Source organism: Lactuca virosa, chromosome 6 (assembly GCF_052849685.1).
Source record: "Lactuca virosa cultivar CGN04683 chromosome 6, Lactuca_virosa_CGN04683_v6, whole genome shotgun sequence".
NCBI lineage: Eukaryota > Viridiplantae > Streptophyta > Magnoliopsida > Asterales > Asteraceae > Lactuca > Lactuca virosa.
In genome coordinates this window covers 165,244,270-165,260,771 of record NC_136431.1, presented here as the reverse complement: position 1 = coordinate 165,260,771, position 16,502 = coordinate 165,244,270, and the positions used below count along the sequence as shown (strand labels likewise).

Below are 16,502 nucleotides of genomic sequence, written 5' to 3'. Positions count from 1 at the left end.
GATCATGACGCACCTTGTTATGAAACTAAACTTCCTACGTAGACATTGTTCTTGTGTTATGACACGAGAGTGCATATATATATATATATATATATATATATATATATATATATATATATATATATATATATATATATATATGAAAGTGACAAGGTTACCTTTTATCATCTTCTTTGGCAACTTTCTTAGCGTCACCAATTACTCAATGTTTCGTCCTTCGAATTATAATTCGAAGCCTAAAATTTTGATCCTCAAAATCTAGAGTAGATTGCAACATCCTACCCTTTTAAACACAAAAGGTGGAATAAAACAATTTCCTTCAAGATCAAGAAGAAAGTGAGGCCATGCATAAAAAATAAAGATACATAACAAGAGTGTATGTTATATAGTTCAACCGGTACCCAACGGTCGCCTCTCAAATTTAATCATTCGAATGAAACGATGATTACTAATTTAAAATGAAAGATAAATATGACCGTTAGAATACAATTTTGATGACGATGACAAAGTTATAAAACCATTGAAAACGTTAATCTAGAAAAAAAAAATAATACAATATTTTCAAATATTAGAGTATTAAGTGAATAAATGATATGAAAAATGTGAGAACACATTTAACATAATTCCAAACTTATTCCAATAGTTCTAACATGGTTCCTAAAAGCACAAAACTTACTTTTGGTGACTAATTAGCCGACTTCTCCCATAAACTATTATTTCCTTGAATACTTGTGCTTAATCATTTTTTTCATTTAAGCATCTTATTTTTTCTTGTATTTGAGAATGAATTTCTAGTAACTTTTAAGTTCAAATCAGCTTATATGTATAAAAGCTTAGGTTGCCAAACCTTATGAAATTCCATACTTTACACTAATTTTGGCATCTTACTTCCGACAAAGTTACTAAAAATTGGAACTTGTCAGTTTTTACCGTCTTCCATTTAATTTGTTAAAAACAAAATATTTCCAATATAGTATAAATATTATTTTTGTTCCAATTCCAATTCCAATTCCAATTCTTTTTTTTTTAAATCCGGCAAATATAAATATATAAATATACTCCTAAACTAACACTTAATTTCACCTATGTCCACAACGGCCTTGAACCCTCAACCTCAAAAAGAAAGCGCACCACCTGATGATACTGCTATACTGTTGGGCTAGAAGCCCTTTGGTATTGCAATTCCAGTTCATACTCACATGCACCAATATTTGCTAACAATATTAAACTAAATTATTCCAATTCCAATTCATACTCATATGCACCAATATTTACTAACAATACAAAATTTTAGTTGAACCGCAACCATTTTCGGTCCATTTTAGGGTGTGTTCGGCAAAACTAGTTGGTAGCGGGTAGTTTGTAGCGGATAGCGGGTGACTTGTAGTTGGTAACGCTTTGTTTAAACTAAACGCTAGAAGCTTGTAGTGCCAAAGCGGTTTTATGTTCAAAACGGAGCATTTTGTCAAATGTTAGAAGCTAGAAGCTCTCAAACGCTCCTAAACGCCCCCAAACGATCTATGTCGAACACGCCCTTAGACTTCAAACATTTTACCTTTGTTGTTGATCAAACTTTATTATTTCTTTCATATACGCATATTTACATGTCAAATAATTATAATACTTATGTTTTGAGTTGTTTCTCATATTTGCATTTTCATATCCAACATAGAATGCTACTTTCCAACGTAAGATTTTCCAACTTTTTGACTTGTATATTACCAATACTTTACATAAGGATTTATCATACTATAACTTAGACTATTGTCTCAATTAATAAGCATATTATTTTTAGTTTTCATGAATCATGTCAAAGTGGTTTGTTACTTGTATTTTTTCCCAACTTTTCCTTCTAAAGTGTCTAATTTACTTCATTGGTTGAATTTTACTTAATATCACATTCGCAATTGACCAATTTTCCCTCATACCATATATTAATAAAAAAAATAATACCTTCCTTTTTACTCTCCCTATTTTAATAAAAGAAGCATATATGTATACATATGAATAAATATATGCACATGCATATACATATACATATTCATATGCATATGCATATGCATAAGAATAAATATGTACATATGACAATTAAATACATATGATTATGCTTATGTATATGAATATGTATAAGAATAACGATATGACATAAACATATGCAAATACATATGCATATTGTAACGCTGTGATTTTTCACCCAAAAATTTTCTTTTTTTTAGTACGTTTTTTTAATATATTAGGTTTGCGGAAGACTTATTATGAATATTTCAAAAACATCACCAATGTTACTTTCATGTCAAAGCAAACCCATCAAAATTTAAAGTTCACAAAAACAAAATGGTGAAAACTCAACATGTCCAAATGGTATCATATCTAAAGATACTAAATACGTCCACCCAAAGAGTTCCCATCCTCACCAATGCATCATGTCAGGCTACCTGTTCCAATGCACAACAACCAACAAGAAAAGAACAAGTGTTAGCAAAAACTAAGTGAGTCAATTAGACTACATTGTTAAAAGAACACACATATCATATATGGATCACACAATACATTCCCACATGATCAAAGACTCACAAACAAGACTTAACAACATCACACCGCATATCCAACACCGTTAGCTCAATTAATTTTATTCTTCTCTTAGAGCTTCTTATTGTTAGTTACTCTCCTCAACCACACTGTAATTAATTTTCTATCTTTTCACCGCTATAATATTAGTATATAATATTTTTCTCCGCTTTATTTTAATAATTACTACCGCTTACTATCACTGTAATTATTAAAGTAATGCTTCCTAGTTAGGGTCTATTTATTCACCGCAAAACCTAAGGCAAGTACCACGTTCGCTACTAACGTGACCTGCACGACCCAATGCACTAGGTGAGGCGCGACTCTCACCTGTAATCATTGCTCCCGGTGCGTAGCGTTCGCTACTCCGACTTTGCACATACGTATACATGCGTTGTCGTTAAGGATTGGTACAAACAGTGCCTATTCCACCGCGTTACACCTCCCAATCCCACGTGATGTTTGTGCTGGCCCCACCGCTAGACCAACATCACTCTAGTCCACCCACCGCTCGGACCATGTCTCGAATGATCTCCTAGAAAAATCATTCGACACCGCTTTGGCTTAAGCTCTTTTCCTGTAGGCGTTATTCAACCCATCGGGTCCCCGCAATAATCCGGATAGGGTATATACCTATGTCTAGGTTACTACCCTTCGCCCCTCTTGTGTATTCCCCTTTTTAATTTAATAATAATTAATCAATTAAGGAGTTACACTTTTACCCTCTTCAAGTAATCATGCAAATATTATGATTTTTCTTTTATTAACATATTACTTCTTTAAGGGTCCATGTTCATGTAAACATGTAAATTTTTTTATTTAATTATTACATTTTACATCATACACCACTTTCATAGACAACACTTCAATAATGTTTTTACAACACTAGCATGCTTCTCCTAAAACAACTTAGGCAAATATTTTCAAACAAATATTGACATGCTCACATCACATAATATCCATGTACAACACTCCATATAACATGGCCTTATCACACATCTCACATCAAACAAATAAGAAACTACCATGAACATATCCTAGATTCACTTACATATAAAGCAATACAACATCCATGACAGATTACTCAATACCAAATGGGGCACATACATTCTAGGTAACTAAGTTCATCCTATTTCATCTAAGATATGAGATTCTCCTAACAATGTACTTTTAAAAACCACGAAATTAACTCACCTCGATGTCTACCGAACAGTCAGCATCAAATCTCACAACATTCTCGTGCCTAGAACTATCCCAATTCGAGACATCCTTCTCTTACAACAAATCATCCTATGCAACCAAATAATAGAATAAATACACTGTGTAAAGTAATGGTACATCACTCTATTTTTTTAATAGAATAATGGCTTAACATTATCATTATTATTTATTAGTGTAATTAAGAGTATATTTTTTTTAATTCCAAATAGATTTTCCGCTTGAAAAGAGTAACTATGATGGTTCATGCCTTCATGGGGTATATATGTGTATGATTGTAGCGTAACAATCTAACGTCAAAATAAATTATTCATAATTTACATATATTATAGGTAATATAACATGTATATATTTATCCTAAATAAATATACTAAACAATAATTTATAATTTATAATGGATGTTGACCTCGTGAATGCATCAAATTTGAATGACATCATGCATCTTCAAGAACGGTTTGAAAGTCATTGTGGGCTGGGAAACTCCTTGGTATACGGTTCATTCCTCTATTGTTCCCTGTCGTTCTATTTTGAATAATTCTCACCAGATAGGTTTCAAACCGTAAACATCAATCATTCCTTTTTATCGGGCCTCCTTGACTCACACTAGCCACCGTCGGGATATAACCCAATACCACGAACTGTTTTACTGTAACAGACATAAAATTCATGAAAAATTTAAACTTTTTGAAACAACCCAAAAACCATCATTATTTACAAAATAGTTTTCCAAACATGTCAAATATCAGAGTTTTCCCAAAATCACAAAATCAAACACGAGCAGATGCACAATCAAGTCTTCGCCTTTCCGCGATCCTCCGAAGTACTTGAAACATAACCCAAAACTGTAAGGCCAACGCTTAGTGAGTTTCCCCAAAATACCACCACAACACATAATCATAAATATCACATCAACAACATGCATACAGAACCTTCAGCATGTCTGGACCGCCGCACTTGGCCTTCAGTATGTCTGGATCGTTCTCCGGGCCTTCGGTCTTGTCCGCCTCACGGGCCTTCAGTCTATCCGGGCCGCCCAGGGTCTCTTGGCCTTCAGCACACAGCAGGACCGCCTCAACCCAACCCACCATCACATATCCACATCTAACATAATCAATCATAGCTAGCCTATACAGGCAGTCATACAGACCTAACAGATCACTACAACAAGACGCATCCTATCTACCAGGATACCAATCTAACAGATCACTACAACATAGCAAGCATACGATAAACCAGGATAACAATCCAAGGGGCCAACATTGGTGCCTTCGACCCGAAAGTATAGTGAGAACCACTCACCTCACACTGCTGAATCCCACTGAAAGTCTCTGACTGCTGACTCACGGAAATCCCCGCACTATCACAACATAATAATCATCCAATTAATACTTGGATTACAATCTAAGCTAATAGTCCATTAATAGGGTAAATGGACATTTTACCCTTTACTTAGTTGGGCTAAGACCCTGGCCCAAATCTTGATCCAAAAAGGCCCAATCACTAAATAACCATCCAAGGCCCATAATATGCCTAATCTTCCAAATTGGGCCCAACTCCAACTTGGACCTTACCCTAAGATCCAATCCTTCACTTGGCCCAAAACATCAATACTCAGATGGTCCAAAGAGGACCCAAGCATTTAAGCCAAAAAGTTGGCCCAAACTTGAAGCCCAAAGCCACAAAGCCCACAAACAAACTGAGAATGTGGGGCGTACCCAGCTGTACGCTAAGCGTACTCGCACTGAGGCTTGTACGCTGCGCGTATCGGCTTTTACACATAGCGTACACCCCTGCTAAGCCATTAGTCCCATTAAGCTCTTAATACTTTAAGATAAAGCCCCAAAACGTAGATCTGACTGCCTTGAGCTGGACTAACATGTAAAGTTGCTAACTTTACGTTCATGCATAGCTAAATGAAGCTATTAAGCTCAGAAATGACCTAATAAATGGCTTAATTCAGGAATGATGACTAATACCCCATAAAGTTGGCACCTTTATGCCAAGGAAGCCTCTAACAAGATCAGATCTAAAGAAATGATTCCTTCAAATCGTCCCAAACCATCAATCTGTAACATACACGTTTTGAAATCGTGTTTTAAGTAAATAATATTATGTGATATTGAGTATTGAGTTCTAACAGATAGTTTTTACTAGAAATGAAGTAAAACTATGTTTAGAATCACTCGGAAAATATTGGAAGTCTTATGAGATTCCAATTAAAAGTTAAAATATCGAAATTTAACGAAAATATAAAATTTGAAATAAGTAAAATTTTATTATTCAAAGTTGTAGATAATTTCATTAGAAGCATTTAGGCGAAAACCTCATCGAAATCCGAGTTATAACGAAGAAGTTATGACTAATCGAAGATCCGCGACAAAACCGGCACGGCACCGAATGACGTAAAAAGTGAGTTTTTGATAAACTACTTTTTAGCTTTGGTGATCTAAACGAAAGTCGTAGTATTTGTTGAACCGAGAATTTTCATAAAACGAACGCCCAAATCTGACTTCGTATGAGGAAGTTATGATTTTTCTAAGTTTCGTAATAGCAATAGACAGCTAAAAACTCAAAATAAAGATCGAGTGATTTTTAGCTGAAACAATCCAAACGAGAATCGAAGGTCTTGTCAATAGTAGTGCAACGGTAAAAAGACAGACGAAAACGGACGTCGGATGAAGAAGTTATGAATTTTTAACGGATTTTCCTGTCACGGTCTGTTAAAAATAATAATATTAAAAATAAAGTCAAAATTAGCCGACGAAGTCTAAACGAAAGTTGTAGAATATATTCTCGCCTACGCGTGCATATAAAGAACGTCAAAAACGGAGCCCGTATGCGAAAGTTATGGATTTTCGAAGATTTTGGCACAATTTCCGAGAAATCTCGCATGGATAAGGTCCGGAATAGGCCACGTCATCAGATTCTCGCATGCATGCCCCTTGTCCGCCTCGTGTCCGAAGTAGCTTAGTCACCAATGCGCTGTGCAACCGAGACTCCGACGCGTGCCCGATGACTCCTCGCATCCGAGGCGTTGGACCAGTCCGAAGCCGACACGTGTTGCGCCGGTGTCCGAACCTCGCACCCTCCACCTGGCCCTCGCATCTGACGCCGCGTGGAGCCTGCTCAGCCACAGATCTTCGGTCTCACACCCTATAAAAGGGGGGCTGCGAGACTTGCCGAGTAATATTGATTTTTGCCCATTTTCACCTCTTATTCCATATTTTGGCTAATTTCACTTCCTCCGAAGCCCCGATATTATTTTTAACACCCGAAACACACCCCGAAGTGCCCGAAGACCCCGAGAAATTTATCTTTTCGGTTTGAAGCTCAACCTTCGCAGAGCCCGGTTTTCAATAAATTTCCCGGTTTTTATAGAAGAAAGCTATTTATAGGAACGAAGTGCTGCACAAATTACTATTTTAACCCCCAGTTATTTCACGGTGAGTTCAATATATAGGAACAATTGTATGTTATGTGTTATATGTGCTATGTGCTTTTCAGTGTTATTATTCCGGGTTATTTTCCCGTGTTATTTTTATTTCTGTTATTTATGATAACAAAGAAATACCTTTGACCATGTGATCAGTGAAAGGACTTAGATTCACATTGGTACTGGTATGTAGCCTCTGGCCATGTAGAGCATGTCTCCGTAAGAGAATGACTTCTATTCTATGGCATTGGCAGATGGTTAGACAGGGCTATAAGCCTAAAATCTACTGAAATGTTTAAATCAGAAAGTGTATGTCTTCTGTGCCATTTGGGCCGAAGCTTTATTGGTGTATATCAAGTATAGAAATTGTCATGTCTCATTGATCGTATATCTTTGAATCAAATCATTGATTGATATGGAAAGTTTGTCACATGATTCACATATGCATTTGTTGTTCCTTGTTCCTCTTTGCTTCTGCCATATTGAAGTATATATATGACATAACGTTATATTGTACCTATTATTGAACTCACTAAGCGTCACAGATTACCCCTCTCAATGTTTAACAATTGCAGGAGATAAGTAACCAGTATAGTCGTATACTGTTGGAAGGTTTAGAATAGTTATAATATTACTTTTGTATTTAGGGATCATATATGTATAAAAGTATAGTATCCTGGGTAGTTGTGTAATATACTAAAACTTAGTCGGTTTGTATCCAGTCTTTTGTAATCAAACTATCAATGTAAAATATTGTTTATGAATATGCATGTAGCATGTTTTGGAGTAACAATATTGCGAAGTATGAAAGTTTGGGTCTTTCAGAAATACAAAAGTTAGGGTCTTTCACAATCCATGCAAAAGGGACCAAAAGTGTGCCAAAACAACCCATAAAGAAAACTAGACATTGACAAGTCAAGGTTTGAACTTGATACCTTAGAAAGCTTGCAATATGATGAAGGGTTCTGGATCTCAAGTCTCCCACCAAGCTATGAACTTCACTTTCTTCTAGGTTCTTCAAAGATGGACCAAATCAACATAAATTTCTCTTCAAGAGCTCAAAATTCAAGAATGGAGGCTAAGGGGACGTTTAGGATTTTTTGGAGGTTTAGGGACAAGAAATAAGGCCAACCCTAAAGGTTAAGGATGAATATATAGGGCACAACACCCCACTTTAGGGTCTCTAGAAGTCACGCGTACGCCCAGCGTACACAAGTGTACGCCCAACGTGCGCACCTGATGTCCCGATCCATCCCTAGCTAGTACGCTAAGCGTACGAAGAGGTACGCCCCGCGTACTGGCTTCTTAGCTAGTACACTAAGCGTACCAAGTGGTACGCCTCGCGTACTACTCCAAGGGCTAAAATGAAACTTTTGAATTAATGAAGGGCAAAAGTGAAACATACCAAGACCAGGGTGTTACATTCACAAGATTGATTACCTTTCTCCCGTTTCCTCTAATTTTATTTTCCGTTTCACCTTGTGGCACCAAGAAACAAAGATTATGGTACAAACCCAGTCAGGGAGATTAGATGTTGCTAGGTTAAGCCCAAAAGCGTATGCCTAATATTTAATGGTAATTCCTTTGCTGTGTCGGTTATAAACAATGAAGCATCGATATTTGTTGTGACGGTATATTTAGCATGAAAGCGTTTGATCAGAAGGATACATAAAGATGGTATGAATTCATTTTCACTACAAGAAAAACGCGATTTTGCTAGGGAAGATCGCTATGGAACGTATTTTCGTTGTTAATTTGCAATGGATCGTGCTATGGAATGTCGTTCAATAGCAATGTTGCTACCACATTGTCTACAGATTATATTTCTGGTAGCGAGAGTGGGAGTTGCTAGGGAAAATGCTACCGACTCCATATCCGTTGGTATTATGCTACCGATAGTTCTATGGAACAAAAATTCGTAGCAATTTTCCAACGGAGTTTGTGACGGAAACCAATTCCATAGTTGAATTGCTATGGAGGTACCATTCGTAGGTATTTGCTAGGGAATTCTGCTATGGGGTATGATTTCGTTTGCTTGTTTTGCTATGGAACAAAACGCGTAGCTAATTTGTGACGACATTTATTGGGATGTTGTATGTTTAATTAATTTTGTTATACTATGGATGAATTATTATTATGATCAATGGAATTTATAAGATATGGTTTGAATGAAATGTTTTTGAATTGGTAATATGTGGCATAAACTAATGGCTAAAAAATGTAAAAATGAATTATAAAGTAGATATTGCTGGCAAGCGGACTCGAACTTAAGCTTATGCGAGAAAAGGGCGCGGTTAAGCCAGTTGTGCTAATCAAGTTGTGTATAATTTCTTGAAAACATAGTATATAATGAATAATTAACAACGAATTCATTACAAACTTATTTTTAATTACATTAACCGGGCATGTTAAAGTATATAATCTATGTAGATTATTTTCCTTAATAACGAATTCATTATAAACTTATTTTTAATTACGTTAAGTATACTTCATCACAAAAATAACATGGGTTTTACGTATACTTCATCCTACTCAAACAACATAGCATGAAAAAATGACTAAAATGCCCTTTTAACAGAATGATGTAAACACAAAACCAAAATAAAATTATAGTAGTACTATACAACTTCATATACAATACAATAAGAACAATAATATTCAATGTCCAATCTATTATCAACCATTAATATTTTTAATAAGTATACAAAACCTACCATACTCTACATACCCACGACAAACCGTGCAATATCTTTGTCGATCCTCATCCTCTTCATGGCCTATTGCAAATGCACCTTTAACAGAATGTCGTGGGTCTTCACATTGGAATGTGATGTTATTCGTTGTAAGTCTATGAACTGTTGGATTAGTGTCTAAGTCCATAACTATAATTGGTATATACTTGACCCGACCCGGCATGGTCCATTTGGGTTGCACTTCACCGGAACAATTTGTATGGATAGACTTTTGAGAGAAGAGGTTATATATGATATATTAATATATTATAAGTTATAATATATTAATATGAAATCATATTATTTAATTAGTATTGATCTAGAATTAATTTGGAATTAATTTAGAGATCAAAAAGAGACTAATTAAATATGGACTCTTACATATATATGGAATGGGCCAAGGTTTACTTCGGATGGGCTAAGAGTGTATGGAAGTCCATGGATAGTCCATAGAGCTTTTAACCCATGGATCCTATGTAAATGAAAGGTCATGGGTATTAGGGTTTACATGGATGTAAACCTAATCCTCCATAATATATGAAGGGGTCCTTGGCTCACAAAATGGGGACTCGTGTGTGTGATATGAAGAGGTATCCGATTTTAGTGAGCTCCATATTCTCTCAAGTTATTCCAAGTTGTTTTGGTGATTTGTGATTCCACTTGAGGCATTCACATTATTGGTGCTAGGCTCTTAAAGCTCCAAGGAATCAACCACAAGAAAAGGTATTTCATCTAAACTTGTTTTATTACCCAAGTATCAAACCTTTGTATGCTAGTTAGGGTAATACCTTGGAAAGTTCATATTTGCATGTATAATAGAGAAAACATAGATCCAAGGTATTTAGGGTTGCATGTACACCTTATGAGTGTTAGAATGCTCAAGACCCAACATGAACAACATCAACAGCCCGCTACAACTCTTTGGCACTATCAACAACACCCGTGTACTCCCCATCATCCGGAACTACCCAACCAAAATAGGTATCAAGTAGTTGTAAGCCTACACATTAAAATATCCATCAATTAATCCAACGTATCCTTTTCAATACAACAGTAAATATTATACAACACAACACAACTAAATAGTAACCCCAAACTACAAACATGCCTTTAATTAAATATATATATAATTTAATTTACATATATACCATATATACATACCTTCATCACATTGATGAGGCCCTCTTGAAATGAAGATCATTCCAAGCAAATAAATTGCCTCAAGATGATCTTCATTTGCTGCTTGTCTCAACAAAGACAATCCTAAATCAAAATGGCCATAATAGAAGCACTCTTCCTGTTGACAGAATAACAATATCAATATATAACATCAATGATACAAAATATTAATAAATGGTATAGATTACATATAATTAATGAAATTACACATACAATTCCTTGTCTGAACATGGCTTCAATGTTATTATGCAATGCACATGTGCGTATAAATGAATCAACATTCAGATTTTTGGGACCCATTCCTTCAATCATGTCAATGCATGCTGTTCTGAACACTTGAGGATCACCCCCCGCTTCATACATCTTCTTTGAACTTCAAAAATTTAAATACATAGTAAATAACAAATAAAGAAAGTTGTATTTCATCAAATATACATTCATTAGTTGATGTTTATTGAGAATTACCAAAGTCTTGCAGAGACGATGTCTCTCGCAGATTCTGACCCTAATACTACAAATATTCGACGCAAAATCTCTAATGGGAGATCATCTAACGAACGTCGACTTCTAGTAATCGACATTCTACTAACAAAATAGACATTGGAGTAGTTGATTTCAATTTCTTTTTAAAAAAATAAGCGTAACTATGAAAAACAGTGTAACAGGGTATGGAAACAAATACTTACTTTATGATGATCTGGTCGCGAGGTGTACAAGAGTGTCTATTATCGGAGAAAATCGATTTTAAGAACGATTACCCTTCGACGATTTGGGGGTTTTAGTGTTTCTATGGAGATTTATCGTCCGGAATAGTTGAGACGTTCTGAATGGTTGAAGAACTGATTTGACGTCAGAGGTATGATGGCGCCTCAACGCTTCAGAGTGCAAAAAGACCAAAGTGCCCTTGAAATCATTTCAAATATGTGAATACTAAGGATATTTGTGTCAAAACACATTATTCAAATATTATAACATATATATCATAATCTATAATGTAATAGTGGAATTTTGATTGTTGAAATGGAAAAGACAAAAATAACATATATATCATAATCTATAATGTAATACATTATATATATATATATATATATATATATATATATATATATATATATATATATATATATATATATATATATAAGCACAAAAGAGTTAGCAACAGGAACTTTTTGGGCATTAAGATTTTTGCCACATTTTTTTTGGTAACTTTGACACTTTTGGCCCTTGGAAACAAAACTTTTACATTTTGGTAAAAAAAACACAAAAAAACTTTAGATTTTTGCCACAATTTTTTAGCCAGTTTGACACTTTTAGTCCTTATTATAAAAAATTGTACATTTGGCACAATATACACGAAAAACATTTAGGTTTTTTCCACAATTCTTTAGCCACTTTGACACTCTTAGGCTTTACAGTAAATAGTTTTACATTTTGACATAAAAAACACAAAAAAACATCCCGGGGCGAAGCCCAGACTTTCTTCCTAGTTTACATTTATGTATTGATATTAAACCAAATTACAAATTAACTTCATCTCAAAAAACATTAAACACAAAAACATCTAGTCATTATCTTCTTCCTCCTCTTCTTCTTCATCCTCTTCTTCTTCATTGCTCGATATACTATACTCATAACTACCCTCACTGCCAGGAATACCATCATTGTAGTCCTCATGAATTTCTCCTTATTCATCAATATTATTTTCATTATCTGAACCGTTGCTTGACATTTCGTGATCATCATCATAATTGTCTGTATCGGCTAGACTTGGTATAATGATTTCATTTGATTCAACTTCATCTTCTTGGAAAGCAACGTCTTTCTGAGGATGATTTTCATCGGTCCAACCACGAGGTTTAACTTTAAATACAGCCCACCAGTCCGAGTTGTTTGTTTTCGAACTTGGGTAAGGAATGTAACACACTTGAGTGGCTTGCATGGCTAAAACAAATGGCTCGAACTTTTTGTATTTTCTTTTGACGTTTATCTCGACCAAGTTATATTGTTTTTGAACCTTAACTCCTATGTTAGGTGTTGGATTGTACCAATGACATTTAAACAAAACCGTGGTTTTAACTGGGTAACCAGGGTACTCGACTTCTAAAATTTCCTCTACCTTACCATAATAATCACGTCCTTGGCTACTAACACACAATCCGCTATTGGTTGTTGATTTGTTCAGACTATGAGCTTCTGTGTGAAACTTGTAACCATTGACAAAGTATACACTATATAATTTCACTTTTTTTAATGACATTTTGGATAGGTCAGATATAGACTTGTTGTTTATCGGGATCTTACGTGCCTATATGAATAATGGTAAAACACTTAATTAGAGTTAATTATAACCATAACAAAAAATAATAAATTTTAAAAAATACAAAAAAACACCCACATAGTTTTGAAACCATAATGCAAAGGTCTTCTCAACTTTACCTGCAAGGACCTGTTCATCCATATCCCCCATAAGTTCATTCAAATGTTTTTCAAATATTCTGTATCACCATTTCAATAACATTTTAAAGTTACTATGAATGTAATAAACAAAATCATGCATGTAAATGTTATTCGATCATAGCAATTACACAACAAATGATTATTATAATTAAAAGTGATGCATATGTTACGTACGAACCTGATGTAATGCTTGATCTTATCTTCGTTAAGGAGTATGTAAGTTTGGGCAGCATGCACTTCCTCATCAGACATCATTCTATTCGTGAATCTTCCATAATGACGCCCATGATATGAAAATATATCTAACATGTCGTTGTTAGCATCCACTTGCTCATCTCCTCCTCCATCATCATTTCGAGGCAACTTTCTATTACGTGTGGGGACACCAGTCTCGAAATAATGAGAGCAAAATATTGATGCTTCACGTAGCAAGTACGCGTTAACAACAGACCCTTCCACTCGATATTTATTTTTCACATCTTTTTTCAACTGATTTAGATACCTATAGTGAAGATTATTTACATTAGCTTACAAAAATAGCAACATACATTATGATGTACCATACAAACCTTTCAAATGGATACATCCACCGATATTGGACAGGACCGGCTATCTTCGCTTCGTATGGCAAATGTACTGGTAAATGTTACATGGAGTTAAAAATACCAGGGACAAAGATGGTCTCTAATTTACATAATATTATTGGGATCTCGGTTTCAATCCTTTCCATGTCTTTTGTTGTGATTGATGTTGCTGTTAATGTTTTGAAGAAAATACTCAACTTTGTTAATGCTTCCCACACTTGTTTTGGAAACATCTCACGTAATGCAATTGGAATTAATCTTTTCATAAAAACATGACAATCGTGGCTTTTCATTCCGAACAGTCTACACCCTGTTAAATCAACACACCTCCCCAAATTAGAAACATAACCATCGGGGAAACGCAATTTCTCCACCCATTGGCATATGACTTTATTTTGATTCCTGTCCCGAGTGTAGTATGCTCTTTCACTATCTTCGACTCCTTTTCTCTTCCTACAATAGAGCTTCAGATCTCTTCTGGCTGCTACATTGTCCTTTGTCTTCCCTTTGACATCCATTACAGTGTAAAAAAAGTTTTCAAATACATTTTTAACAATATGCATAACATCAAAATTATGTCTAATGAGGTTTGTTTTCCAATATGGTAAATCCCAAAATATGCTTTTCTTTTTCCAACCATGATCGCCACATCTTTTGTTTACATCATCAGCATTTAGTTCAATCACTTTTACCAAACCTAATTGTTTAATCTCCCTTAAAGTTTGTTCACCATTCTTACTTGGAGGAGGACCTTCTATAACTTCACGATTCTTCTTAAACTTATTTTTATCCTTTCTATATGGGTGATTTACTTGTAGAAATCTTCTATGGCAGCCAAACCATGACATCTTATTACCATTCTTTAGTCTAAATGCTTGTGTATGTTTCCCACAATGTGGACATGCTATCTTACCTGCTGTAGACCATCCGGACAACATTGCATATGCTGGAAAATCGCTTATTGTCCACATCAAAGCTGCTCTTAGATGGAAATATTGTTTTAAAGATATATCATATGTTACTACGCCTTCTTCCTATAATTGCTCCAACTCTGCAACAACTGGTTGCAAAAATACATCTATTTTATGTTTAGGGTTTGACGGACCTGGCACAAGTGCGGTAAAAAAACATGTAAGGCTCTTTCATGCACATAGAAGGTGGCAAATTATAATGTGTTATCATAATAGGCCAAGATGAATATTGTTTTCCAAATGCTCCATGTGGTGCAAACCCATCTGTACTTAGGCCTAATCTTACGTTCCATACTTCTGCTGCAAATGAAGGATGAGTTTCGTCAAAGTGCTTCCAAGCTTCTGAATCGGATGGATGACACATTACTCCAGCATCATGTCCATGATTCTCGGAGTACCATCGCATGGAAGCGGCTGTGGCTTGTGAAGCATACAGTCTCTTCAACCTTGGAGTCAAAGGAAAGTAATGCATTTTCTTGAAGGATACGTGAGAACATCTGGCCAAATTTTTTGACCGTTTGTACCTATCTGCATTGCAGAATTTTCACCGATAAAGATCTCTGTCTTGCCTCCAATATATCATACATCCAGATCTGCAGTAGTCAATCATCTCCACAGGCAAACCTAGTGCTTGTATTAACTTTTTGCTCTCGTATAAACTACCTACCATATTATTCTCTGTCACACCCCCGAACCAGACGGCGGAAACGTTTGAGGGCTCGCGTGACTTAAATTGAAATATCATCACAATGAATATACATGAAACATAACACATTCATCGCCAAACATTACATAGTACAACTGGCATTGTTTACATCAAGTACAAGGTTTACATTACATGATTCCAAAATATAAAGTGTTTGGTGATTAGCAACTACAAAAGAAACTTTCAACACACTGGATGCTCCCTTGTCAAACGATTACCTGAGAATACAAGTTATTTTGAAAACGGTCAACATATATAATGTTGGTGAGTTCATAAGGGTGTTTGATGTAAAGTAGTTTATGTCGTTGGTAAACCCAGAAAATACGATATTTTCTGTATTAAAAATTTTCTTGAAAATGTTGTGATGATCCTGTAAGTATGTGCGTGAATGATTTCAAAACGTGAATAAATGAGAAGTTTTTGCATTATAGTTATTGAAAGTACAAATGAGCAAGATTGGTTCCCCCGGAAAACCCGATGTTTTCCGATAAAAAGTTATGATCGTTTTGCATTATTGTATTGTTACATCGAATGAATATTTTTTTTTGATTAATGATATCAGATTTCTACGTGAGTCGTTATAACCATGCATGATAATGACTAGTTCGTCTGTCTTGGTATTCAAATGAACACCGAAATTTGATCTGAAGACTT

At 35.1% G+C, this 16,502-nt stretch overlaps 1 protein-coding gene across 1 annotated transcript; it reads right to left on the bottom strand.

Moving 5' to 3' along the window:
• Positions 1-12,814: 12,814 nt before the first annotated feature.
• LOC145122048 (uncharacterized) lies at positions 12,815-15,812 on the bottom strand. Its single transcript, XM_079057726.1, has 7 exons — positions 15,728-15,812; positions 15,277-15,670; positions 14,281-15,152; positions 14,157-14,223; positions 13,766-14,089; positions 13,526-13,625; positions 12,815-13,435 (listed from the first exon to the last, which is right to left on the bottom strand). Exons 1-7 carry the CDS (start codon positions 15,810-15,812, stop codon positions 12,815-12,817), a joined length of 2,463 nt encoding a protein of 820 aa, XP_078913852.1.
• Between the last annotated feature and the right edge of the window lie 690 nt (positions 15,813-16,502).

Coding starts and splice junctions, on each gene's coding strand:
- LOC145122048 (XM_079057726.1), bottom strand. CDS start 15,812: ATGGTAGGTAGTTTATACGAGAGCAAAAAGTTAATACAAGCACTAGGT. Junction 15,153..15,276: donor TTTTACCGCACTTGTGCCAG/GTCCGTCAAACC, acceptor TTTCCATCTAAG/AGCAGCTTTGATGTGGACAA. Junction 13,626..13,765: donor AAGATCAAGCATTACATCAG/GTTCGTACGTAA, acceptor ATGGTGATACAG/AATATTTGAAAAACATTTGA.